Below are 24602 nucleotides of genomic sequence, written 5' to 3'. Positions count from 1 at the left end.
ATTTCTTAAATAAAAACAAGTCTTCTATAATTCAAAGTTTAAAGTAGTTCAATTCAGATTTAGTTAACCGCCAAAATAGGCAAGCAGCACGACCGCTCTATGATGTGCAGCCAACTTGCGCTCACCTGTGAATGTCAAATATATTTGATTACATGTTCAAATTTGCATCAGTTTTACTTTTTGCATTTGCCATCATTTTTCTTGCGTTTTGTTGTAGCCTGCTTCTTTTTTTCAGCTCCAAGGAGTCGAATACACTTTTTTTTAGGCTTTCGTTTGCAGTCCCCAGCCTGTTTCTGTATCTCCGCTTTGGTTTGTTGCCGCACAGAGAACAGCCGAAAGCTGACGTTGTCGGCCCTCATTGCGTCTACAATTACGACGGTTACCTTCTTGCCGGGCTGCATTATCTCCAGATTCGGCAAGAGCTTAACGCCCGACTGCAGAATTTGCTGAAAGTCCGTGCAACCGGCGGCCATCTCGTCAATGATCAGAGGATAAACACCGCGAAAGATCACCGACTGACGCGCCTGGGACTTGCAGCCGATGAGCAGAACGATGGGACAGACAGCCCGCATCTGGCTAACCAGCTGTGGGATCATCGAACACGGACTGGCTACAATAATTGCCTTCGCATGAGCCGAGGTGGCCGCCTCAGCGATCGTCATAGACACTGCCGACATTTGGTTGGCTGCCGTCATCCGCATGGCGCTCCTCACGTTGTTCTGAATGCTCTCGTACCACAGAACCGCCTCCACCTTTGAGCATATTTTCGCCATGCACTTGACGCACTCGACGGGGTACTTTCCCTTGGCTGTTTCGCCCGACAGCATCACACAGTCGGCGCCATCGAAGATGGCATTGGCCACATCTGATGCCTCGGCCCGCGTGGGTCTCGGCTTGCTAATCATCGAATCCAGCATTTGGGTAGCGCAGATGGCGGGCTTTCCCACCTGATTGCACTTGGCTATGATTGCCTTCTGAGCCAGGGGCACCTCCTCGGTGGGTATCTCGATGCCAAGGTCTCCGCGAGCCACCATTATGCCATCGGAGGCAGCGATGATGGCGTCAATGTTCGCCATTCCCTGTTGGTTCTCGATTTTGGAGATGATCTTTATGTGCGCGCCCGCTGGCCCCAGGACACTGCGTATCTCGGCCAGTGCCTTAGCATCGCGTATGAAGGAGGCAAAGATCATGTCCACCTTCTGCTCCACGCCGAACTTCAAGTCATCCTTGTCCTTCTCGGAGACGGCCGGAAGATCCACCGGCACACCCGGCAGATTTACGCCCTTGTGCGATCCGAGCTTGCCGCCGTTCTCCACCTCGCAGGTCACTTCATCGCCAGCGATCTGCTTAACCTTCAGGGCGATCAGTCCGTCATCGATGTACACACGATTCCCGGCCTTGATGATGCTCGGCAGCTTCTGGTAGTCCACATACACCCGCTCCTTGCTGCACTTCTTCTTCAGCTCTTTGTTGGTGGACAGCTTGATGGTTTCGCCCTGCTTCAGTTCGATTTCCGCCGTGTCGCCGCCCGCCAGCTTACCCGTTCGAATTTCCGGTCCCTTGGTGTCCAGAGCAATGGCCACCGGCTTGAAGACACCCGCCTGCTTGGCATACATGTCTATGGCCTTGCGCGTCGCCTCAATCGTCTGGCAGTGGTACTCGTGTGAGCCATGCGAGAAGTTCAGTCTCACGACACGCATACCCGCGCGTATGAGCTCCACCAGCACCTCGGGCTTGTTCGAGGCCGGTCCAATGGTGCAGATGATGCCACTGAGGGGAAATCCCGAGCAGGGTGCATTGAACTGCAGTCGCGACTGATACTCCAGCTGTGTGGCAAAGGGTCCGCGATCCAGCTGCACCAACGGGGAGGCGCCCTGAGTCAGCCGAAGGAAGAGTTTACAGATTATCCCTAGAGATGGGTGGCGAAACGTACCTTCTGCGCATTACCCGCATAGCTGCAGGAGCTGGTGGCAGACCAAGGCGTTTGACACGGAGGCGTCGCCGCTCTCCGCGTTACAAATCCAACAAATAGTGCAATTTTGAACAAATTTTGGATACAAAGACAAAATTGAGTTCGATTTGTGTTTAGATTGGAATGAAAAACTAACCCAAAAAGGAAAAGTAAACTGCTGCCTGAGCGTCTCAAACTAAAGTTATTGGGGGGCTAGTTTATAGATATATCTTTCACGATTATCCACGTACATACATGATTAGAATTTATTATTCCCTTTGAAGAACATTCTATATTATTCAACAGTGATAAATTAAATTTGTGTGTCCGGCGGCCTGTGGCGGCGCTTTGACAGCGGTTCTTATCCTCCATTTCCTTTCCTGCTTTCGATATTCCAATATACGCAATTAATAAATTAACTTGGTTATTAACATTAATCAATGCGACGCCTGCTAGTGCGGCTGCTGCTGCTGCTACTGCGACGCATCAAGGTACTTCCTCAGCCAAAAGATTTATTCGACGGCACTGCAAGCAGTTTGTAGGAAATTAGTTGGGAATCTCTTTTACGTTGCATCTCAATGCCACTTACACAATGCGAATGGTGTTGGTGAAGCCGGAGCCCTGCTTCCAGCCTGTGACAACGACCACGGCATCACCGGTCTTGATGAAGCCGTTCTTCTTGCCCACCTGGACACCGAACTGGACACGCTGGTCCACGTCCTTCAGCCAGTCGCTCTGTGCTGGCTCTGCACACAAAAGAGAGTAAATTATTAGTAACAGTTTAGGGTGCAGACTGCATACACTTACCCTTGTAGATGAGGGGCACCAGGCCACGGTAGAGATGAGCCTGTCGTGCCGTCTGGGGCTGACGAGTGACGGCAATGATGGGACAGCGTGGGCGGTACTTGCTCACTTGGAAGGCAGACTTTCCGCTGGTGGTGATCACCACAATGGCGGCAGCCTTGGCCTTGGTGGCGGCCTCAACGGCAGCAATGGCAGCAGCATGAGCCGCATCCAAGACGGCGACGCCCTTCACCAGATCGGCAAACAGATTCGCATGCCAGAGGGCAGCTTCGGCCTCCTTGCAGGTCTTGGCCATGGTCAGGACACACTCCAGGGGGTACTCGCCCTTGGCTGTCTCGCCGGACAACATGACGCAGTCGGCGCCATCGAGCACAGCATTGGCCACATCAGAGATCTCAGCGCGAGTGGGGCGGGGCTTCTTCACCATGGACTCCAACATCTGGGTGGCGCAGATCACGGGCTTGCCGGCCTTGTTGCAGCGGGCAATCATGGCCTTCTGGGCCAGGAACACCTTCTCGGCTGGGATCTCAATGCCCAAATCACCGCGAGCCACCATGATGCCGTCTCCGGCCTCGATGATCTCATCCAGATTGTGCATGCCCTGCTGGTTCTCGATCTTCGAGATGATCTTGATGTTCTTTCCCTTCTCGCCCAGCACCTTGCGGATCTCAGCGAGAGCGGCGGCATTGCGGATGAACGAGGCAAAGACCATGTCGACATCCTGCTCCACACCAAACTGCAGATCGGACTTGTCCTTCTCGGACACGGCGGGCAGATCCACCGGCACGCCGGGCAGATTGACGCCCTTGCGGGAGCCGAGAGAGCCACCGTTCTCCACCTCGCAGGTGACCGAGTCCTTGGTCACCTCGCGCACTACCAAAGAGATGAGGCCGTCATCGACGAAGATGTGATTGCCGGGCTTGACAACCTTCACGATGTTCTCGTAGTCCACATAGACCACCTCCAGGGAGCCCTTCTCCAGGAAGTCCTTGTTGGTGGACAGCTTGATGGTCTCGCCCTTCTTCAGCTCGATCTCGGCGGTGCCGCTGCCGCCAATGAGACCAGTACGGATCTCGGGTCCCTTGGTGTCCAGGGCAATGGCCACGGGGTGCTCGTAGCCGAGCTTGGCCGAGTAGTTCTTCACCGCCTGGCGAACATTGGCCACCGTCTGGGCGTGATACTCGTGGGAGCCGTGCGAGAAGTTCATGCGGGCAATGTTCATGCCGGTGGCCATCATCTTCTCCAACATCTCGACGCTGCTCGAGGCCGGGCCGATGGTGCACACGATGCCGGACAGACGCACATGGGGAATCGGCGAGTCGAACTGCAGGCGGCACATGTGCTCCAATTGGGTATCAGCTGCGGCTGCCATGTTTTGTGGTACTTGATTGGGCTGCAACAACAAAAAAGACACACGAAAACGGATTTAATTAGTGAAAGTTCAAGGACAGTTCCCGCGCTTCGTTATCGGCATTCGTTACCCGAAACACCCCCATCCTAATGAGTGATAGGTCAGATATATCAGTCATATCTGTCGTTTTTCGACTGATGGATGAGCTGTGAATGCTGCATGCTGGTGGGGTGAGAGTGCGTGAAAGCGTGAGAGAGCGCAAGAGAGCCGCCGCCCGTGGGCGGAATAGCGTTCCTGCATCGGCGCTGACGCTGGCGCTGGCACTGCATCGCCGAAGGTCAGTTCTGCCGACCGAGACCGAGACGAGGGAGGCGACTGCTCGTATATTTTCGCAGCTGCAGCCGCAGCCGCAACGAAACCGTTGCATAATTCGTTAATTTTCGTCTGTTCTTGGCAATCTACTGATATCGGGCAGCCGCCAGTTGACTGATTATGTGTACATGCACTGCCTAATTTTGTATATCTTTATGGATCAAAACGTAACAGCACTGGGCTGGCGTGGGGGCTGGGGAAGAGTTATTCTCAAATACCTTCAGCTGGGGCGCCTCATCGTATATGGTTACGTTCACCATATTGTTGCCTACTTGGTTAGCAGCAGTATTGAACAAACGACAGTTGGGATATTTTGCAACGGGCACACGCACAGCAGAAACGGAGACAGCAAAAGCAGAAGCAACCCGAAATGAGGCTAAAATTGTGGATGCCGCCGACTGCTTTGTTCAGGACGAGGAAAAATTTTCGAATGCGGCGGCAGAGAACTTTTTTTTGTGGCCTAGTGGAAAATTTATCGGGTTGCAGCAGCTTTGAGCTTCGGAAATGTCGGTAACACACGAGGACAAACGAATTCGCAAGAGCAACAGGCACAAACAACCAACCCTAAAAAGCCAACAGCGAGAGAAGCAAAACGGTACAATGCTCGTAAAAGTTTATCCAAGGCAAAGAAAGAGAGGAGAGCGCTGAGCTTTAAAGGTTTATGGCTTGTTGTTAGCCGGCTGCCAGAAGGTTCAACGAATTGTCGAGTGTTTAATAATTTGTATATGAACATACAAATACATTTCTATATATATTTAATTTCGCTTGTATAAGTGTAAACAAAAAACGTATCAGCTGTTTCGACGCTTATCAGCCGGCAGCAAATGTCCCAGTCTGCTACTGACCTTGAAATAGAATCATTAATCTCTTCCACAAATCCACAAAATATCAAAGCCCTCTCTCTCTCTCATCGGTCATTATGCAAGTGCGTGAGCACATTCATATCTATGCATGTGTGGGTGCTTTTACTCGTGAGCAGCACGCTTTCTGCGCGTGTAATGAAAGCTTTTACTTTTAGGTGAACAGCTTTCATCGCAGGGATAAATGCTAAACGATAAACGAAAGTGAAAGCACTTTCCAGCACACAAACTGCGGATTTGCCCTTGAACTTGCCCCGCAAAGGACGTTGGCACCATGGAATAAAACCGGCATTTCCGTAGATTGTTTGTATGTAAATTACTCATCTCTGTTTCCACTGCCACCGTCATAGATGGCACATACATACATACATATACATCTGTACACAGAGTTATGTACATACATACATATGTACATACGTACGCACATACAATGTACAATAAATTACCGATAAGACTGTTCGATGGAAGTTTTACAATAATTAGACAGCTTCAAGATTATTGCTGCATTTCCCGATGGCGTGTTTCACTGTATGTGTCGGTATGGCCATTTCGCTGTGTGCGTGCTTTCTATGGAATGACTTCTATTTCACCTTTACATATTTTTCTGCCCGCCACAGTGGCCGGCTGACATGAACGGACGCGACTGTGCGGATCGCGTTTATCTTTGTGTGAGTATGGAAGCGAAACTCAGCGTTCCACATAATATGGAGAAACAGCTTGCATCATCATCATCAACAACAGTGAATCTGTGCGAAAACCCGCTAATTTTTTGCCAATATGCAAATTAAGCTTGGAATTCTGTAAAAGCAGCGACAGTAAACTACTGCACTTCGATATTTACCTGGTTTTACAAAGGGAAACGACGAGCTTGGTGAAAGATGTATTTGCTCTTCCTGTTTTGGAATTAATTCAATTTACTTAAATGCACAGGCTACGAATACTCAAAACGCGCTGCTCGTAGGGGTTTCTGAATCGCGAATGTTGGGGCCTTCTCTTTTCGCTCGACCGGCGCCAGAATTTTTACTGAGCTTTTCCAGTTGTAGCAGCCCTGGTAAACGTACGTGTTATCAGTGCTGCCAATATGTTTGAGCTGGCTTGTACTAAGAAACAGAAAGCTGAAGAGAAAAAAAAAAAAAAAAGCGAATTAGCATTACTTTTCATTGTAATTTTCTTAATCTATGCTTACCGCTGCCCACTGGTTTTAATTTTTTCCCATCATTTGACTTTGAAAAAAGCTAGATCTTACAGCTGATTTTGCAATTCTGCATTTTATCCAGCCCTTCGTTACTGAGCTTTTCCAGTGGAGCTGTTGCAGCAGCCCTGGAAAATACCACTACATCTAGTATATGGACGTTTACTTTGAAATGTAAGCTTTTGCCATCAAGCATGTTTAGTTTATTTAGTCAAAATTCGAAATGAGAAATGGTTGTGGGCGCCTTCCCAATAGCAAAACTCGGCCTGTTGTGCATAAAGCACATCAGTAAGCCGGTCAGCAACGTTATCAAACAATATGCCAACAAGAATAATGCCTTTAGAATCTATTTAGTTGCACCGCCGGCCACCTGTGAGTAGACCTCCATAGATAAAGAACAACTATTGTTCAATCATTGTGTGCCTTCACAGTGTACAACACCATCGAAGTTCGCTCCAAGTTGTGGATGCTGGGCATAGGACAGCCAAAGCGGGTTCCGCCCCTGACCCGAGCCATGTCCATCAAAATGGGTGGCGAAATACTCGGCGAGCTTTTCATATTCCTGATCGGCGTTTCCTTCATATTGAACGAGTTTGCAAGGTTTTTACTTCTACGGGGAGAGAGAGAGAGATTAGAGCTTTAAAATACCGTTCCTTAGGCAAGCGAGAAACAGCGAGCGGAAACATGAAAGGCACAAGCAGAAGAGGGAGGAGCTGAATAACCGAATCGTTGAATTGAATGAGCGAATTGCGCGCCAAGACAAAGAAATTGTTCATCTCAAAACCAAAATGGAACAAATTGGATCTGATCGATGGGACTTGATCTGAGTAGGCTACGCTTAGCCAATTGTTCCAAATTATGTCCCAAATTGTAAGTTTTTAAGATGGTAATTGGCACGTTTCCGATTGGCAAGGTCTTCATTTTCACCATGAAGAAAATAAGCAGGCCGGTAAGCAATTTATTGAAGAGCTATGCCAAACACCATCCCGTCTTTAGGCGGATCGTTTGCATACCCCCGGGACAGTTGTACAACAACTTGGAGGTTCGTTTGAAGTTGCATTTTCTGAAACTGAAACAACCGAAGCGAGTGCCGCTTCTGACACCCGCCATGGCGACGAAAGTCGGTGCAGATTTGCTTGGTGAGGTTATTGTAACTAGCATTGGAGTGTTCCTGCTGTATTATGAGGTTTCGCGGTAAGCAAATGACCACACTGTTGAGCAAAGAAACATTTATCCAATGTCCAGTGCTCATTGTGCATTTCCTAGCCAAAGACTAAAGGACGAAAAGAAGCACATCCGGCACAGAGAGCAGAGAATGCTTTTGGATGAAATGATCGGCAGCCTGGACACAAATATAGAGCGAAACGAAAAGGAAATCCGCAGAATGAACGCTGCACTGGATGGCTACGACTACTAGAAATTTGAAATGGCCATCACCAATGACTATTGCCTATCGGTCGTCGCCTATCGGCCATCGCCAAGCACACAGACCGCACACTGTTTTGCAGCCCTGGCATTTATAGTGAATATTTTGTAATAGTTTTTATTTTGGCCAAAGGCGAAATACAATGGTTATTGGCGTCTTTCCGGCGGCCAAACTCGGTGTTTTGGCCATCAAGCAGATCAGCAAACCCATTGCCAATGTGCTCAAGTCGAATGCCAAGTCCAGTCCCTTCTTCAGGAAGTACATCTGCATGCCGCCGGCCCAGTGTGAGTCTCATATCAGCTATGATGTGATTAGATTTCATTAAAGCCTCTCCAATTGTTATATATTCTACAGTCTACAATTGGGTGGAGGTGAAGACCAAGATGTGGGCCCTGAACATGGGTGGACGGAGTGTCAATGTGCCGCCGCTGAACGAGGCCATGGCCATCGAGCTGGGTGCCAATCTTCTTGGCGAGTTCATCATTTTCACCATCGGCGCTGGTCTGCTGATATTTGAGTACTCGCGGTAGGTAGCCTGAGCTTCCACATGCATTGATTGTGTAGCTTCATAGTTTGTTCTCCTCTCTTCCAGTCAATCCATAAAGGAAACCAAGAAAACGGAGGAGATCCAAATGGAGAAAATGCAAATGACGAACACGCTGACGGAAATGAACTTTCGGCTGGAGCGGCAGGATGCACAAATCCGTGAAATGACGAGGGTTCTGGCTGATTTAGGTCTCAACCAAACACCCACACAGCAATCGTTCCAATTAATCGAACCTTTTCTTTGCCTTTCCGTTTAGATTCGCGCAACATTTTCCGATGGAGCAAAGAGCGCCTGCAGGAGTACGTGCCCTTCGATCCGAGCACACCGGATCAGAGTGCCAGCGCGAGGAATCCCAAGAAGTACGAGGGCGTCTACGATCCCACGGGGGGCATGGCGTTTAGGGCTCTAAACTTCCTGGAAACCCAAGTCTTTGTCGATGGTGGCAACCAAAAGGCCAAGGAGGCGCTCAAGCACATCGATGAAGTGGCCGAGCAGCTGGAGCAATCGTTGGGCGAGGCAGCTGGCACTGTGATCGCTGCACCGCCGGCGAGAGCGGCCGAGCAATGACATCCGCAACAACTGGAGCAGGAGCTGTCGCTGCTCATGTATGCCGTGGCCCTGGAGCAGTAGAGGAGGGCGAGAGCCAGAGCTGCCCACACTCATGATCAAATCGCGTGTTACCATTACGAACTATGTCTAAGCTTAAAGTCAGTTGATGATTGTACATTGCTAGTTGTATTTATTAATTTTTATTGTTACCCAAACAAAACTAAAGAGAGATGCAAAACAGTTGACGCAATGTGAGTGTGGATGAGTGGTGGTGATGCCTACTCCTGATTGAGCAGTGTCTGAAGCTGATGCAACTCCTCGCCGGAGGGTATCAGCTCGCCAATGTAGTCGCCGAAGGAGATGCAAATGTGAAAGAGACTGCGACGCACCGCACCGCGCAGGACACTGAAGCTGGAGCCCGGACCACGCAGATTGCTCGCCACGCTGCTCAGCTTGTCCAGCTCGCCCTTGAGGCGACTCATCGCCTTTATGATGTCCGGCAGGTCGGTCTGCACCACACCAAACTGATCCTCCTTGAGCGAGAGCACACATATCTGGGACAGCGCTTGGATAACGTACACCAAAGTCAGCGAGTGGGTCAGCAGGAACGTCGTCTTGGCGCCCTCGGGCTCGGTGAACAGATAGACAATGCCGGGCACACGGTTGATCAGCAGCTGGAGCGACTGTTCTATTTGCATGGAGGCGCGCTCACACCAATTGGGCACTCGCCGAATACTGTCCACGGGTCGATCGATGAGAGCATTGCGCCCAGGCGAGATCATCGGACGAATGCCATGCATCTGGTTGTACTGTCGCGTGAGCACCCGCTCCGCCATTAGACTGGCACTGACGTTGTCGCTGATTGGCGCCAATGGGGGACTGCTGGGCGAACCCTTGAGCACACTTATCTTCTGCATGGAGTCGATGAGTTCGTCGGTGAAGCTGCCCAGCAAGCTGAGGCATTGGTCGCACAGTGAACGCCAGTTGGCCGGACGATTGCCCGGCTCGGTGAGCTGGAACAGTTCCGCACGCTTCGCCACGTCTCCCGTTGTGACCAGATTGTAGAGGTATTTGGCAGCCAGGCACTGGACCACGTAAACGTTGGTCAATCCGAGGGCAGCGACCACAGTCACCTCCCTTTCCTGTACGAAGGGAGCCCGATTCTTGGTCACTGCCAGGGGAAACTCCTCGGACAGGAACATGCTGTAGAAGCTGCGCATGAGGTGCATGTTGCTCAGAATTTGGGCAGTGAGCAGCCAGCCGTAGAAGAGCAGTCGCCCGTTGGTGGCCACGCCAAAGAAGCCTTCGAGGCGCTCATCCAAGTCCACGGCCAGGAGGTGGCTCAGCCTGTGGCACACCACACGACCGAACAGCCAGAAGAGCAGCGTGTACGCCAGCGTGGGCACGAGCGACTTGAACAGGGATCGGGCCAGGCTGCTGTAGAGCAACTCGCGCGACTTCTCGCCCCAACAATGATTCACGATGGGAAACTCGATTTCGACCTCCTGCCGCATGTGCACCGAGTCGAAGTAGTAGCAGCCCGCGAAGATGCCCATGCCCAGCAGGTACACGTGGTAGGCGCTGATGCACTCCTGGCCATAGCACTTGTACCACAAATGTCTGGGGAATGCGAAGAATAAGATTAGAATTTGAGTTAATTATGGCACGTGGAGTACCCACCGATAGTCTGTGTGCATGTAGCCCGTGTACAGCCATGCTGTGAGGCAGCCCACGAGCAGATGTGCGCCCAGGAAGAGCAGCTTGCGCGGCCCATAGTGCACCAGCCAGCGGAATCGGCTGGCACAATACGATCGCTCGGCCAGGTGCTGCTGGCACAGGATCACGCCGTACAGGACAACAGCGCCGATGAGTGGTATGCTGGCGAACCAGGTGTAGAAGCTGCACACCAGACTCAGCGTGCCCGTGATCCAGTGCAGCGGCCGCAGCAATTGAAAGTTAACGAACAGCAGGAAGATGGTCAGCAGCAGGAACTGGATGCCCACGGTCAGCAGCACGGCCTGCAGACATCGCCGGAACAGCAGCAGCTTGCAGGCATTGATCGTTGACAGGTGGGACATTGCAAAGGCAACGCTTTCATTAATATCTTTACTTTTATTTGAAAATTCGCAAGAAATCGCAACAATAAGCCGGCAACAACGCGCCTAGGGCTGCCAAACCATCGATTACACTATCGATCATATCGATGGTCTGGCTTTGGCAGCCCTGGACTGCAGCGCGCGCATTTTTAGCTCTACCGTACGAGGATAAGCGAAATATACTCTACCAATCTGCTTGAGGTAATCAAATAAATACTAGACATTTCTTTTGATTGAAACAAATCAGTTTAAATCAACTACCAAAGTCTGCAATTCAATAAAGAAAAAACCATTGAACCCCAATTGATGCGTAGGTCACCGTATCGTGGAGTCATCCTTGACAAAGTTGTTTCAAAACAAACGCATTTGCCCGCCAAATATTTCCAACCAGAAAGAGAGGCACAGAGCTCATACTACAAACGCAAAAATGAGTTGCAGAGCGTAATTTAGTTTGACGAATCTCTCTTTAATTCGAATGCTTTAATCTGGCAAAAATATGTTAATCAGTTTATAAAAGAGATATATAACAAAGATGTTACAATCCATAAAGTTTTTGTTGCTATGTAGCTATGTAGTTACTGTGTGGACAGAATTATATTTTCATTAGTATATTATATAAATTACATGGTATTTTTCGGTATAGTTCTGAGGGTCAGGAGGGGTATATTTTTCCTTCAGATCCGCGGTCACACTGCATTGCAAAAGTCGGCGGACGTAAACAACGCAACCTTGTCGAATTTTTTTCTGAATTCAGAAAATTCCGTTGATATTTCCCACAAAAAAAATATCCATATCGACAGTGTGGGAAACTCGGGCCGCGACAGCGACAAAACACAGAAATAATGTCGGATTTTTGATCAATTAAGACAAATTAGTTGCGTTCCGTTGAAATCAACCAATATCCATATACGAAATATCAATATCCCAAGTGCATGGAATTTTGGCCAGCTCAGTCGACAAGAAGGCTATCAAAAAATATTCCCAAACAAATGTGTCCATGCACAGCGGATGAATAAATAGTGTAATTATTAGGTGGGTGCCAAATACAAAAATCAAACAAATAAGTGTAACAAAATACAGTTGGAGCTGAGAAGAAAAAAATTATTCGTGTGCGCGTATGGAAAAGAGAGCGCAAGAGAGAGGGAGCACGCGAGCGAGAGAGTGAGAGAGAGAGAGAGCACAGAAAGCAAGCGACACAAAATTGTTGTAATTAATTCATATTTAATTGCTATTTGGTGTAATCGGACTGCGACGCGACTGTCGTTTGTGTGCCTAATAAAGATTTGGAAGCGAAATGCAGCTGCCAAATTAAGTGTGTGCGGTGTGTGTTGTGTAGTGTAATGCGTATTGAGGTCACTTTGTACATATTATAACAGCAGTAAACCGCAGCATAGGCACGCGTTTTCCCTCCGCTTTATGATTGCATCTGTGTGTAGTAGTGCGTGCGCGCGTGTGTGTGCGCGATTGCCCAATACTAATACCAACAACAGCCAAAGGCAAATCGCTTTGCTAGCCAACGGCCAACGGCTACACTACACCACCAATTCGTTTTCATCCCACTGCCCAAGGCAAACAGCTGCTGCTTCTGCCACAGAGACTCCCTGCTTTGTTGCTGCCTTTTATGTTGTTTGCCTCTGCTGACTGCTGATCGTTGGAGCATAACCCGAGGGCAGGTGGTGTCCACAGAAATAGATACGCATTAATTATACAAAAATGCCATGTTTCAATTTCATACAATTTGGTATTTAATACCCACCAAAAATACTTACATATGAGACCGTGCAAATAATTCAGAAGCAACAAAAAACGTAAAAAATGGAAAGAGTGAGACAGCGACTGAGAGTGTGTGTGTGCGGGTGAATCGTTGTGGTCTACCCACCCCACTCCACTCCATCCACATCTCACCCTTTCCATTAACCATCCCCCAACTCCCCCCCTCTGGTTGTGCCTGGCCTGGTGTGCGTCTTCATGCTCCATTCACCTACTTTTACGCGTTGTTCGCTCTTTGCTCTTCGCTCTTTGCTGCCGTTGACTGCGCCGCGACGTTCGTTTTCTGAATTCCAAATGAAGTCATGAGCAGAGCAGATTGTACTAAAAGCAACGGCAACAAACAGCGCAGCAGCTGAGGCAGAAAGCAGAAGTGGCCCCAAGGCAAAAATACAAAAGTCGTTGTCGCATTATTACAGCAAAGAAATACAACAACAAAAAGTGGATACCAAATAAAACAACAACCTACAACAACAGCAAAAAAAAATGAAATTAAGTGCTTTAAAAAAACAACAGAAACAACAACAACAATTACTAAATAAAACATGAACATGGCGGCCGCGTCTCGTTTACACAATAACTCAAAATTAATTTAATATGCTGGCAAATGAGCAAAACGAAAACTACGCTAAAAGGTGAGCAGATAGCAAAAATACGCGCGAGTATATATATTAATAGGTAGTGGCAGAGAGGTGCGGCGGCAGCTGATTGCCCACGTTTATGCGGGTTCGTTTATTGCAATGTGTAAGAGGTGTGAGGCTAGTGCGTGCGTGTGCGTCCGTCCATGCGTGCGCAGAGAGCATAGTAAACGCATAAACCAATCATCTCGTCTCAGGTTTACAGCTACAAAACGGCCAATTGGCTTCTTCATTATTTACGCATCGTATAAACGTGCAGATTGTCTATGCGTGTGTGTGTGTGATTTGTCGCCGTGTAATTTACACACACAAACACTAGAATAGTAGAGGAAATCAATGCAAAGCTAATGCTAAAACGCAATTTAATACGAGGCCGTGAGTCAGGGTCACTCAGAAACCCTATAATCGAAGTAGCACTCCCATGTGAACGGGTTTTGAAAGGGCCTCCAAAAAGATATTTACTGCTGAATAAACTACTAAATCTTTCATATGTGCACATCTCACTAAGTTTTAAGAATCAATCAAAGATGTTGGCCTCTAATAAACGAATCTCTTTGTAATCCTTTTTACATATATTGCAGGCCCTAAATCGGAGGAGTAGCTCTTAAACCGCTACTGTTAGCATCATGGCTGCAACATCTGCTGGCCAACAGCAGCAACATCAGCAGCAGCAACATCAGCACAAATTGAATATGATCGGGAGTGCTGAAACGGTTGCCAGTGAGATGCACCTCCAACAACAACAGCAGCAGCATCAACAGATCCACATGTTTAAGCAACATCAGCACATGTTGCCACTGCATCAGCAGCAACAACAGCAACATCATCAGTTTTTCCAGCAGCAACAGACAAAATTTGTATCGCGGGTCGTTACAAATACAGCAATGCAACAGCAACAGCAGCAGCAGCAGCAGATGCAACAAATACTACCAGCTGGTTTGGTAAATGGCAATGGAAATGGCAACATGATGCAAACAACAAATCTGCATCAGCAGCAACTGCAACAGCAGCAGCATCGCAACAGTCAGCATCATATATTTGTCTGTCCAACAAGCAGCCCCCAAATACTCCTTCAACATCAGCAGCAGCAACAGCAAACGAAACTTCGCCAGGCGCAAATAAAGTTGCCAGTAAAGTCAACATCAATTGTAGCGGCAGCAGCAGCAACGACAGCGGCAACTGTTGCAACTAGTGCAACTGCTGCAACAATACTTGCCTCGCGTCAAATGAGTCAGAACAATCAGCTCTATGCCAAGAATGTTGCCAACAAATCCAACACCAACAACACCAGCAGCAATAGCAGCAACATGAACAGGAAACATGTCAACTACAATGGAAATTTGGCTCCAGGCTGGCGTCGTTTAACCAGCAACAATGAAGTGGCCTACATCAGGTGAGTCGTCCACTTCCACTACCCCACCAACTCCCACAAACCAATGGGGAGAAACAAACTACAAGCGAGTGGTGTAGTGTCGTGTCTCTTCCTGCCACTCTGCCACTTGTCGTGGCTGGTTGTGTGGTACTTACATGACATTTACAGCACCACCGACCGGCTAAAAGTCAATCTGGTTATTGTCTGGCGTCGAAACGCATTCGAGAAACCATAAAAATGTACTATTCGCACAGGAAATGCTACTGTCCAAAAAGGGGGAGCATAGGAGGGGGCATGGAAATGGAATGGAAAACGGTTTGTGTTGCAGTAGCCGATGTCAGTCGATGTTTTTGCAACCAGCAGCAGAAGCAGCAGCAACAGCAGCACCACGAGGCAACGCGCAGGCAAATGTTTACCAGGCATTATCTGGGAGGGGCGGCATTATCATCAAGCACACACATAATTACAAACTCAAATCAAATATTTACACAGATATGTTGAACAGTACCAGTACGAGTGCGAGTACATGTGCAGATGGATATATCCCCCAATCCTCTCAGCGGCTATGAAACTTTTGATAGCCTGAAGGTCTTTAGCTTGTTTTTTTCGGGCTTGAGAGCAAACAGAGCCCCTGGGCACTGAGCCCTGTTGTGGTTGGGTAATTGTTGATTTTATAAGTGGCTCTGGCACTTCTCGAGTGGCTTGACTCTGGGCTCGGTTTTGGTTTTAGGTCCGTGTTCAGAGTTCTATTCTACGGGATAGTTTAGACTCGCAGCTGTTGTGCGAGTGGTGAGTGTGGAGTGTGCGAACTGGGGGGATTCATCTGTTGGTTTAGGCCAACCATCGCATGCCTGGAGCAACAGAAACAGCAGCAGCACCACCACCTATCTCCCCACAGATTATGGTTGAAAACTCCTGTGGAACACGAACACACACAGCACACAAGTCTTTCTTTCTCTCTGTCATGTTTCTCTGTTTGTTTGCGCTTTCGAGGGGATTTCATTATGCCCGGCAATCATTATTATTACGTATTATACTTTATAACTCTCTTCACCTACCGCCTGAAAGCTTTCTGTCTGTCTCTGACAAACCGTCTCCAGAAGCCACAGCTAATCCTCTGCAGTCCATTTACTTGTGGACTTGGCACCTTGCCACCATGCTCTTAAGCCTTCGCAAAAGAGTGTTATGTGACTATGACCAGAGGTTACGAAAAGCCTCTCCAGTCAGCCTTCAAAGTGTGTTTGTTGGGATGTTTACTTCAAATAGTTTCCATTTGAGTTTAAGCCAATACAAAATGTGTTTCAAGAATAACCATAAAACCTATAGCTCTAAATTTGTTATAAAACCGAGGGACTGCCAATGGATTTCCATATAAACCTTCTGTGCCAGCAAGGATATTTAAAGTTTCGACTATCAAAGCCAGACAACTCCTTCTTTAGCTGTAGTTAAACTTATGCACTGGGCCATTACCCTGCCAGGACACACTCTTTGACGGCACCGCTGGGCTGTCGTCGTGGCTGCCGCCTTTCATGGCCCGCTGGCCATGCACTCCGGTATTTACTTGTGCCATTGCGACGACATGACATCGTGTGTCAAGCGTTGTCATTGTCCACCCTGCCACTGGCACTGCCCCATGGCTTGGCTTGGCTTGGCAGCTGCTGCTCATTTCCACGTTGCGTGTTACTAGGTTCCTGAATTGCTGCTGTTTGCCTTAAAAGTTTTGTGTGCGGTGCGCGCCGTGGAACAATCCCCCTTGCGAATTTTAGAGTTTACTTTTCTTTTATTTTGTTGGCGAAAAAAGATAACCAGGTGGAAGAACAGGGGTGGAGGTACATACATAGGTACATGAATACCACGTTTTTGTTGAGCTTCCGTCCTCGTCCTGGCCTTGTGCGCCGTGTGTACTTTTTGCTTCAGTTGTATTTCATGTCAAGAATGTTTCAGCGGAATGTGCGCTGGCATTGTCGGAGGAAGGGAGGGCCGATTTGTCCACTAAATCAATAATTGCTGGGCAAGGCAAGCATTTGAATGTTTGCTCAAGTGCTAAATGACTGTGACCGGGTCAAAGTCAAAAGCGGGAGGCCGCCCACTGTGCCCTGGGTCGTCGTATGTAATAACCGTACATCCATCCATGCGTTTATAAATCATAAATCGAAAACGGCAGCTGGAGATCGAGGCTCGAGCTCGGAGCACCCCGCTAAGCGTATTGCAAAAGAATGCGGAATGGAACAGAATTTGCCAGGCAACTGAGAAGAGGCAGTAAGTCAGCAAACAGTTTTCCTATTTTCCTCACACCGCGCAGCACCCTGCCAAGAGGTACAAGCCTGTAACTGCCGCCTGTCGACCCGACCCGAACCTCTTTGTCTGCACCTCCCGTTTGCCTTTGAGAAGCGCGTCTTTCAGCGTAGGTTGCATCAGCAGTTGGCCTCCCACTCCGTTGCCTGCATCGTCAGTCATTCAAACAGACAGACGACATAAAGACACTCGGGGCCTTTGAAATGTGTTTATTGTACTTACTTTTAGGCATTTGTTGCGAATCCAGCCGCTGGCTGCTTTGCTTGTTGACATTGGTCAACGCCCACCACACAAATTTGTCGCTGGCAATATCGTGAGAAAAGTACATAGTTCTAGAAGGAACTAAAATTTCTGACTTGTATTATATTTGAAGAGTGGGGGCATAATTTATACTTGAAGATAATGGAGGAGAAAATCCCAGAAAACTAAACAAATATTTACAGTGACTTTTACTTATCGGGTTATCCATCCTTTTAGATGAAATTAAATACAAATTTCAATCATCTTTCCTTAAAAAACAAACGGCAATCTGCATTATACGGGAGAGGACCTCTTTGTGGGTTGTAATGGCACAACGAGTCTGGCTTTCTTTTTGCTTATCTTCTGTCAAGGACATGGCCCAACAAAGACTACAAGTAAACTCTTGTGAAAGGATTGGATGGAATTGCCTGTGTGTCTATGCCGTGTCCTTGTCTGGCCGCTCCTGTCACTGCCTTTGTGCCATAATTTTTTTTACAGTTTCATGCGCCGCCTCTGGGCCAAGTCTCAGGTCGCAGTTAGGTTCGGTTGTTGTTTGAGCCGTGTTTGGGATGGGATTATTAATTTAGTAATAGGCTCTGCTCTGGCTCTGTCTGCAGCTGTCGGCGTCTACTCTTTTCGTGGCTCGAGGGTGCACTCAAGGTCACATAGGGCGTAAAGCTTTTCCACCTTTTCACACAGTTGCCCAACGCCATGCCAGACCCCCAGACGAAGGGCCTTAAAGTAGAGACACACGGGAGTGGGTGCTGGCTGGTTGGTGGCTGATGGCTGGCCACTCGACTTTGGCACTTGGCGTTTTGTGTGTAATTTATTAAATTATTTTAACTCGTTAACTCGACGCCTTTTATGTGGTTACAATAAAATAAAAAGAGAGGGAGAGCGGGGTTATTAGCGCATTTTCAGCAAATAAGAAAGAGTAAAAGAGTTCCCCGGAGTGCGGCAAAGAGCGGGGGAATTTAATGAGCTAAGTCGAGCTCTCCTGCCACCTCCTGCGGCTAGTAATCGGCTGAGGCTGCTGCTGGTGCTGCCTCTTAAGCCTGCCTCTTGCCACGATGCCAGCTGCATACAAATTGAGCCATAAGCTTTGCTGGCGTTGATGATGATTCCCTTCGGTACTCGGCTCTCGGTTCTGCTCCTTCGTGCCGTCTGCCAATCGACTTGCCATCGATTTTTCCAATCTCGGAACCAACCATGGGGCCCCCTCTTTCTCTCTCTCTCTATCTTTCTTTGCTAAGTAGTTAAAAATAATTAATAAAACAAACCAGAAAACCAGTTTTGATGCTGCTGCTGCAGCCATTGATGAAGATGATGAGGGCTCTGGTATGTCATGTGGGGTTCCATTCGATTGAGGCTTGGGAACAACTGCAGCTCCTTGCTGTATGGATCGGAATCGGATCTTCTGTTCTCGCAAAAGGATGGGCTAAAAGGGCCACTCAATTGACAATTCGCATACTCGTTTAACCCGTAACACGATTCTGGTTGTTGTTGAATGTTGCTGTCGCTCAATTATATTGTTGTAGCTGTTGTCTCTTTTGCTGCTTCTGCTCCTACCCAGCTCCTGTTCCTGTTGCTGTCGCTGCTGCTGTTGCTCCTGCTGCTGTCGTCGTTGTCGTTTCATTTAATGCCCTTGCCGCTTTCACACTTCATGCATTATTCAGATTTCCCATACGAATACGAATACGGGGTTCAAGAGAATGGGTTCCAGTATGGGTAAGGGGTATGAGTGCTGTAAGCCCAGCAACAAAACTTGAGCCCTGACATCAGTCGTCGTCTCTCTTGAGTGCCACGACTCCGACTCCGATACTCCTCGAACGGCGTCATCATCAGCGCCCTTGATTCCTTCAACGTGCTCACACTTTACAATTAATAAGCAGCTCCGTTTTTCCACTCTTCTCCCTCTCTCTCTCTTACCCTCTTGTTTTTTTGCGTTCTTTATTCTGGTTTTTTTTTGTGATACCCTTTCAGGGGGTAATGTTCGTATGAGTTTGGTTTGCAACGCTGAAATGTCGCACCTCGAGGAATATATGTATTCTGGACAGCCAAATAATAACTGTCATGTCTGTCCATCCTTTCGAACTCAAAGAACTTATGGAACTTATAGAACTTGTCATATGTAGTTTAGTATGACTGGGCACACCAGATAGATCGGATGATGATGATATCGATAAGAACCAAAAAGCAAAAAATGCACATGACGTAATGCCCAATAAATGCGCAAAGTTCGTAGACGTGGGGAACATAGTAGGTTCTATAATTGTATTATAATTGAATTTTAAAGGGTATCCAAAGATTTGCCAAACCCAATGTGCTTCCTTTTGGTTTTATTTTGCGATTTTTTTTAAAACCCTAGCAGCGCACATGCGACAACCCATTTATGTCGGCAGATTTGTGGTCAGGCGTGGCTCATTGAGTAGGGGGGATTGTTGGAAAGGAGGAGAGGAGCAGGGGTAGCCGATAAGTGGAAAGGGTAACCAAAATTGAGAAAGGAAAACCCGCCCTGGACCTGGCCCTGGCCAAGGCCTCTCTGGTCCTCTCCTTCTCTCTAACCCCTTCGCAAGCCCTATAACTGGATTCATTTGGGGTTTCTTTTTCTGTTTTTGTCGGTATTTAAATTTCAAAAAATTTAAATCAATTTTTTTGCCTTTTTATAATTTTTTGATGGCGCATAGGCGCGTTCTGTTTAAACGGAATGGATGACGTAGTAGTACTCGTTTTGTTTTTGTTATTTTGTATGAGGTGCGGAGTTCTGTTCTCCTTTGTTCGCTTCGTTTCGTTTCGTTTATAGGGAGTGTGCTCTGGGTACAAAGAGGGGAGAATATTTTCGTCTTCATTGTCAAGATTGTATGCCAAATTGTATCTGTGTCACATTTTGTATCTTACGGCATTTAAGATGCGCATATGGAAAACAAAAGCAAATCGTAATCTCTGGGAACCATGCCGAAAGAGAGGGAAACCCACTTTTGGATGGAAATCCAAGGTTGCAATGGGGATTAGGGGATGGGACTTAAAAGGGTGTTTTGTGGAGGCCCTAGATGAGGCTACATTTTTAAACATTCTTAAGCGAATGTTGCCCCTATCACAGTACTCAACTAAACACGTGGGAGCCCTGTAACTTTAACCAAAAATTCTCATAAATTAACCAAGAACGCAAAAACCAAAACCAGTTTGAATTATGCTCCGATCGGATCGCACTTATTCGACAGACAGACAGACAGCGAGCGAGCAATTCTGATTGGTATTAATTTATCCGAGAGAGAGAAGAGAAACAGAGAGCAGACCAGAGAGTCACCTTACATTGTCATGTTAATGTCCATTATGTTAATGAGCTGTTAATCAAACACTCGCATATTACCCTGTTGTCGTAGTTGTTGTTGGCCTTTGCCTGGTCCCCACTGCCTGTCTGTTGTCTGCTGTCTGTTCTGTTCTGTTAGTTAGTGCGGCTAATTGCACCCTCGAGGGGGTGGGCTTGGTTATGGTAGAGGTGGCACAGGGGGTAACCTTGGGGTAATTGCATGATTTCCATAAAACTAATTGTGCGTTTAAATACTGAATAATGGAATGAATACTTGGAATTCTTGTAAATCTAGAGCACTCTTGCTTGTGTATCTTGCCATCTCATCTCATATCATATGTTTTTTATGTCTATTGCAGTCCCACGGGAAAAACGCTTCGCACGCAATTCCAAATCAAGGACTATCTGCTGACACAGGGTACCTGCAAGTGCGGTCTACCTTGTCCGCTGCGACCGGAATACCTATTCGATTTCAATGCACAGGTAAGCCCCATTAATCCGTGATAATCTACTCAAAGCTGGTATGGAATGAATGAACTAATGAATGGCGTGAGTGATCATGGAAATTGAAAGTCGGGGAAATGTTTATGTTCTGATGCCATTCTGTGATTGCGTTTTCCGGGCAGCGCATCTGATTCAAGGCAGGGAAAAGCATCCCGTGATTGCAGTTGATTGTGATCACGCTGCCATCACTATCCGGGCAGCGCTCTCAACTTGTTTGTCTCATAATTGGCTGTAAATACCGAGGAGCGCCATGAATGAGCCAAGGGGTAGGAAGCCGAAGCCAAAGCCAAAGCAAAAGCTACGGCTAAACCGAAAGCTAAAACTGAAGCCAGAGCTAAATCTAATTGAATGTGCATTGAGCTAACTAGCTGGAAAGAGCGAGAGAGGGGATGTGTGCACTGAGCTAACTAGTAGCTGGAGAGAGCGTGCTGGCGAGACAGAGAGAAAAGGTAGAAGGCAGTAAGTAGGAGTGGGCTGGAGAAGGGAGAGGAGAACACAGCATTCAACGGACTTTCACTGAGCTTTGCTGCAATGTAACTGCAGCTCCACCGCACCTCTTCGAGCCCTCTCATCAGTGGGGCTTCCAGATTAACGCAAAATATTTGTAAAACCAGTTTGACAACAAATCGACTGTGACGACGACGTCGACGACGATGGCAGCACGACGTTGACGTCGACTGCATAATCACAGAGCAAACCCCGAGTTGGATACTCTCCATTCCCCCCTCCGCCCAACCTGGCATTGGTGACCATCTGCCGCTTGGCTCTCTGGATCAGTTCCAATTTGTATATACGCTATCTACAGACAAACGCAGTATGCATGTGTGTGTGTGTGTGCAGTGTAAATCGCAGTGAAATCGCCTGCAATAAGATTAATTTTCAAAAGCAGCAGCAGCAACAGCAACAAAAAACTGTTAACGGTAAATCACACCCAGACATTCGACATGGCCATGTGCCGTTGTTCTGCTTCTGTTGCTGCTGCTTCGGCTTCTTCTTGTTCGTCTTTCGTCTTTTTCTTATGATTATTTTTGCTGCAGAGCAGCCGCTGCTGCTGCCCTGCTTTGCTTTTGTTATTGGCTTCTGTTCTGTCTCGCCTTTCAGCATTTGTCTGTTGTCTCCCTTCCTCGCTCATTTGCCTTCTCTCCTTCAGTCATCAGCCGAGGTCATTAATTTGAGTTTATGGTTTCCCTTTGGTTTTTTTGCGTGACGTTGATGCCCGCCGTCAAGCGCCAACGCCCCGACCCCGACTTCGACACCGTCTCTCATCCCGTGACTTAGCCAACAAGCGCCTGGCCGCCCCCGCGCGCACATTCAATGTCCTTTTAATATGCTCCCCACCAAAGTTTGAGGAGTGTGTACACTTGGCGAAATTTTCAAGCAAAAACACACAATTTCTGGTGAATAAGTTGCATTTCTGCCAAAAAGAGTTTCACTTTCATTGGGAAGCTCGCTCTCGCCCTCTCTCTTTCTATCTGTATTGAGTTTTCTCTTGTTTTTCGCACAGTGTACACACACGCATTTTAAGTTGAATGCCTGGAACTGTGAAAATCGCGCGCCAGCGTTGATTGTCGTCTTTTGTTGGCGCTGCTTCTTCTGCTGCTGCTGCTCCGTCAATCGATATTTCGGTGCAATGCACTTATAACTTTGCTCCTACCTCCTCTGGCCCCCTCTGTTTGCCAGCCCCAGCCCCCGTGCAGCCTCCGATTTGAGTGCGCAAAGCTGATCTAAAATGCGTATTATTGAAAGGCAGGGGAAACCGCAATTTGTTTACTAAACACTTCATTGTGCCACCGATAGTGCTTGTCCTCTCTCTCTCTCTCTCTCTCTCTCTCTCTCTGTCTCTCTCTTGCCGCACATTCTCTTGACCACAAGAGTCGATGGACTGTCTTCTGTGTTTGTACGTGTGCGCCCTGCTGGCTATAACTTAGCTTTATGTACAAAGGTATTGGTGATTTTGTGGCACGTCTCATGTTTTTGGGGGGGCACAATCAACTCTGCTCCCTCCATACTGCCACTGCCCCTTTTTGCGTTACGTTTTGGCCATGATTGATGGTCCCACATAATGAAGTCTACGCTCGTTGATTTGTTCGCATTTCTGTTTTGATTATTGCCATTTTATGCTGTCGTCTTGACTGCTTTTAGCAGCCTTTCTTTTGTGCTTTAAGGTGTGGTAGGTTAGGGATTTCATTCTGTCTCTGTCACTGTTTCTTTCTCTCTCTGTCGCTCATATTCTCTTCGTGTGTGTTTTTGTTTGGTGAAAGTCTCTTTTGGCCAGAAAGCTAGACAAAGCGGCTGTCACTCAATGGAGCTACAGAGCTGTGGAGTTGTGGAGCTGCAGAGCTGTAGTTCGGATTGAGCATTGAGCCATGGTATCGTATGGCAGCAGGCAGGCCGTCAGGCAGTCAGGCGCTTAGCTTGAGGTTGAGCCAGAGCCAGCGAGCAAATTATGATGTCGGAGGAGACAAAGTTGCGAGTGTTTCGGCTACGATTGGAAAGTTGAGGCGCAAACTGAAAAGGCCAAATGGAGCAGCAGCAGCAGAAACAGCAGAGGCAGAGACTGAGGCAGCGGCAGGCATGATGGCAGACAATTAGAGTTGAGACATAACTAGTTTTGAGTGGCTCCATGTACTCGTACTCGAATCTGATATCCAATTTGAAAAGTCTGTAAAATAAAAAATTACAAAAAATTGTAAACTTTGAAAGAGAAAAGTTTTTCTCATGACAACAAAGAGTGTGTAATCCGATTGGTGTCGCCTTTTTTGCCCAATGCGATTAATGTATAATAAATGGACATAATGGGCGTATACGTAATCCATGCGTTGCGCATACACCGTGTGTCCCTCATTAGGCATGCATCATCGCGTAATTATATCACTCTCTGGTTGCTCTTTAATCATTATCTATATGTATGTACATACATGTGCGCACACATTGTATTTTCCTGTGACTCAGAAATCGGTTTATGGAATGACGCAGAATGCTTTGTTGTCTGTTCGGTTCGCAGCTCTCGATTCTCGGTGCTCGATTCCGCTGCAATTGTCGATAATTAAACAATTATTTACAATTGAAATTCTCAATTGCTGAAAGTGCAAATGAAAAACCGAAAAACAAAACAACAAAAAACGATTGACTCGTTCTTTATCGGTTTTTTATTTGGTTTTTGTATATTTTCCGATAAGTGCGAGACAATTGAAATTGATTTTCCACTGGCGAAAAAACAAAAAGCTGAGAGCAGTCGAGTCGTCGCAACAGCTGCTGCGGCTGCGGCTGCTGCCTCGTCCCCAATGGACTTCTATTTCGAGAGCATTGCACGCAGCAGCATTGTGTG

General features: G+C 47.6%; 7 protein-coding genes across 9 annotated transcripts in view; 4 read left to right on the top strand and 3 right to left on the bottom strand.

Annotated features, from left to right (window-relative positions):
- Positions 1 to 81: 81 nt before the first annotated feature.
- Positions 82 to 2087, bottom strand: LOC117898698 (pyruvate kinase). Its single transcript, XM_034808315.1, has 2 exons — positions 1934 to 2087; positions 82 to 1874 (listed from the first exon to the last, which is right to left on the bottom strand). The coding sequence occupies exon 2, from the start codon at positions 1698 to 1700 to the stop codon at positions 174 to 176; it is 1527 nt and encodes a 508-aa protein (XP_034664206.1). The 5' UTR covers positions 1701 to 1874; positions 1934 to 2087; the 3' UTR covers positions 82 to 173.
- Positions 2088 to 2205: 118 nt separating this feature from the next.
- Positions 2206 to 6333, bottom strand: LOC117898697 (pyruvate kinase). 3 transcript variants are annotated; one of them, XM_034808314.1, is made up of 4 exons: positions 6180 to 6333; positions 2759 to 4148; positions 2541 to 2697; positions 2206 to 2476 (listed from the first exon to the last, which is right to left on the bottom strand). In XM_034808314.1, exons 2-4 carry the CDS (start codon positions 4125 to 4127, stop codon positions 2464 to 2466), a joined length of 1539 nt encoding a protein of 512 aa, XP_034664205.1. In that variant the 5' UTR covers positions 4128 to 4148; positions 6180 to 6333; the 3' UTR covers positions 2206 to 2463. The 3 variants fall into 3 exon arrangements, with proteins under 3 accessions (XP_034664205.1, XP_034664203.1, XP_034664204.1); XM_034808312.1 differs by lacking the exon at positions 6180 to 6333 and adding an exon at positions 4697 to 4908; XM_034808313.1 differs by lacking the exons at positions 2206 to 2476; positions 6180 to 6333 and adding an exon at positions 4697 to 4908 and having other exon boundaries at positions 2537 to 2697.
- A 369-nt stretch (positions 6334 to 6702) lies between these two features.
- Positions 6703 to 7362, top strand: LOC117898702 (putative OPA3-like protein CG13603). Its single transcript, XM_034808320.1, has 3 exons — positions 6703 to 6902; positions 6962 to 7130; positions 7189 to 7362. Exons 1-3 carry the CDS (start codon positions 6761 to 6763, stop codon positions 7355 to 7357), a joined length of 480 nt encoding a protein of 159 aa, XP_034664211.1. The 5' UTR covers positions 6703 to 6760; the 3' UTR covers positions 7358 to 7362.
- A 29-nt stretch (positions 7363 to 7391) lies between these two features.
- On the top strand, positions 7392 to 7975 carry LOC117898703 (putative OPA3-like protein CG43998). The gene is made up of 2 exons (XM_034808321.1): positions 7392 to 7724; positions 7797 to 7975. Exons 1-2 carry the CDS (start codon positions 7414 to 7416, stop codon positions 7945 to 7947), a joined length of 462 nt encoding a protein of 153 aa, XP_034664212.1. The 5' UTR covers positions 7392 to 7413; the 3' UTR covers positions 7948 to 7975.
- A 27-nt stretch (positions 7976 to 8002) lies between these two features.
- On the top strand, positions 8003 to 9298 carry LOC117898700 (putative OPA3-like protein CG13603). The gene is made up of 4 exons (XM_034808318.1): positions 8003 to 8240; positions 8311 to 8482; positions 8549 to 8691; positions 8760 to 9298. The coding sequence occupies exons 1-4, from the start codon at positions 8099 to 8101 to the stop codon at positions 9068 to 9070; spliced, it is 768 nt and encodes a 255-aa protein (XP_034664209.1). The 5' UTR covers positions 8003 to 8098; the 3' UTR covers positions 9071 to 9298.
- Positions 9220 to 11246, bottom strand: LOC117898695 (nucleoporin Ndc1). Its single transcript, XM_034808310.1, has 2 exons — positions 10733 to 11246; positions 9220 to 10672 (listed from the first exon to the last, which is right to left on the bottom strand). The coding sequence occupies exons 1-2, from the start codon at positions 11128 to 11130 to the stop codon at positions 9331 to 9333; spliced, it is 1740 nt and encodes a 579-aa protein (XP_034664201.1). The 5' UTR covers positions 11131 to 11246; the 3' UTR covers positions 9220 to 9330.
- Positions 11247 to 11836: 590 nt separating this feature from the next.
- Positions 11837 to 24602, top strand: part of LOC117898688 (mucin-12) — a 29541-nt gene continuing 16775 nt past the window's right edge. Inside the window, exons 1-4 of the mRNA XM_034808291.1 lie at positions 11837 to 12180; positions 13335 to 13550; positions 14135 to 14946; positions 21130 to 21253. Of these exons, the coding sequence (XP_034664182.1) occupies positions 14180 to 14946; positions 21130 to 21253 (891 nt within the window). The 5' untranslated portion in view covers positions 11837 to 12180; positions 13335 to 13550; positions 14135 to 14179. The remainder of the gene's footprint in view (positions 12181 to 13334; positions 13551 to 14134; positions 14947 to 21129; positions 21254 to 24602) is intronic.

The sequence above is a fragment of the Drosophila subobscura genome, chromosome O (genome assembly GCF_008121235.1).
Source record: "Drosophila subobscura isolate 14011-0131.10 chromosome O, UCBerk_Dsub_1.0, whole genome shotgun sequence".
Lineage (NCBI taxonomy): Eukaryota > Metazoa > Arthropoda > Insecta > Diptera > Drosophilidae > Drosophila > Drosophila subobscura.
This window is presented reverse-complemented; position numbering and strand designations above follow the sequence as displayed.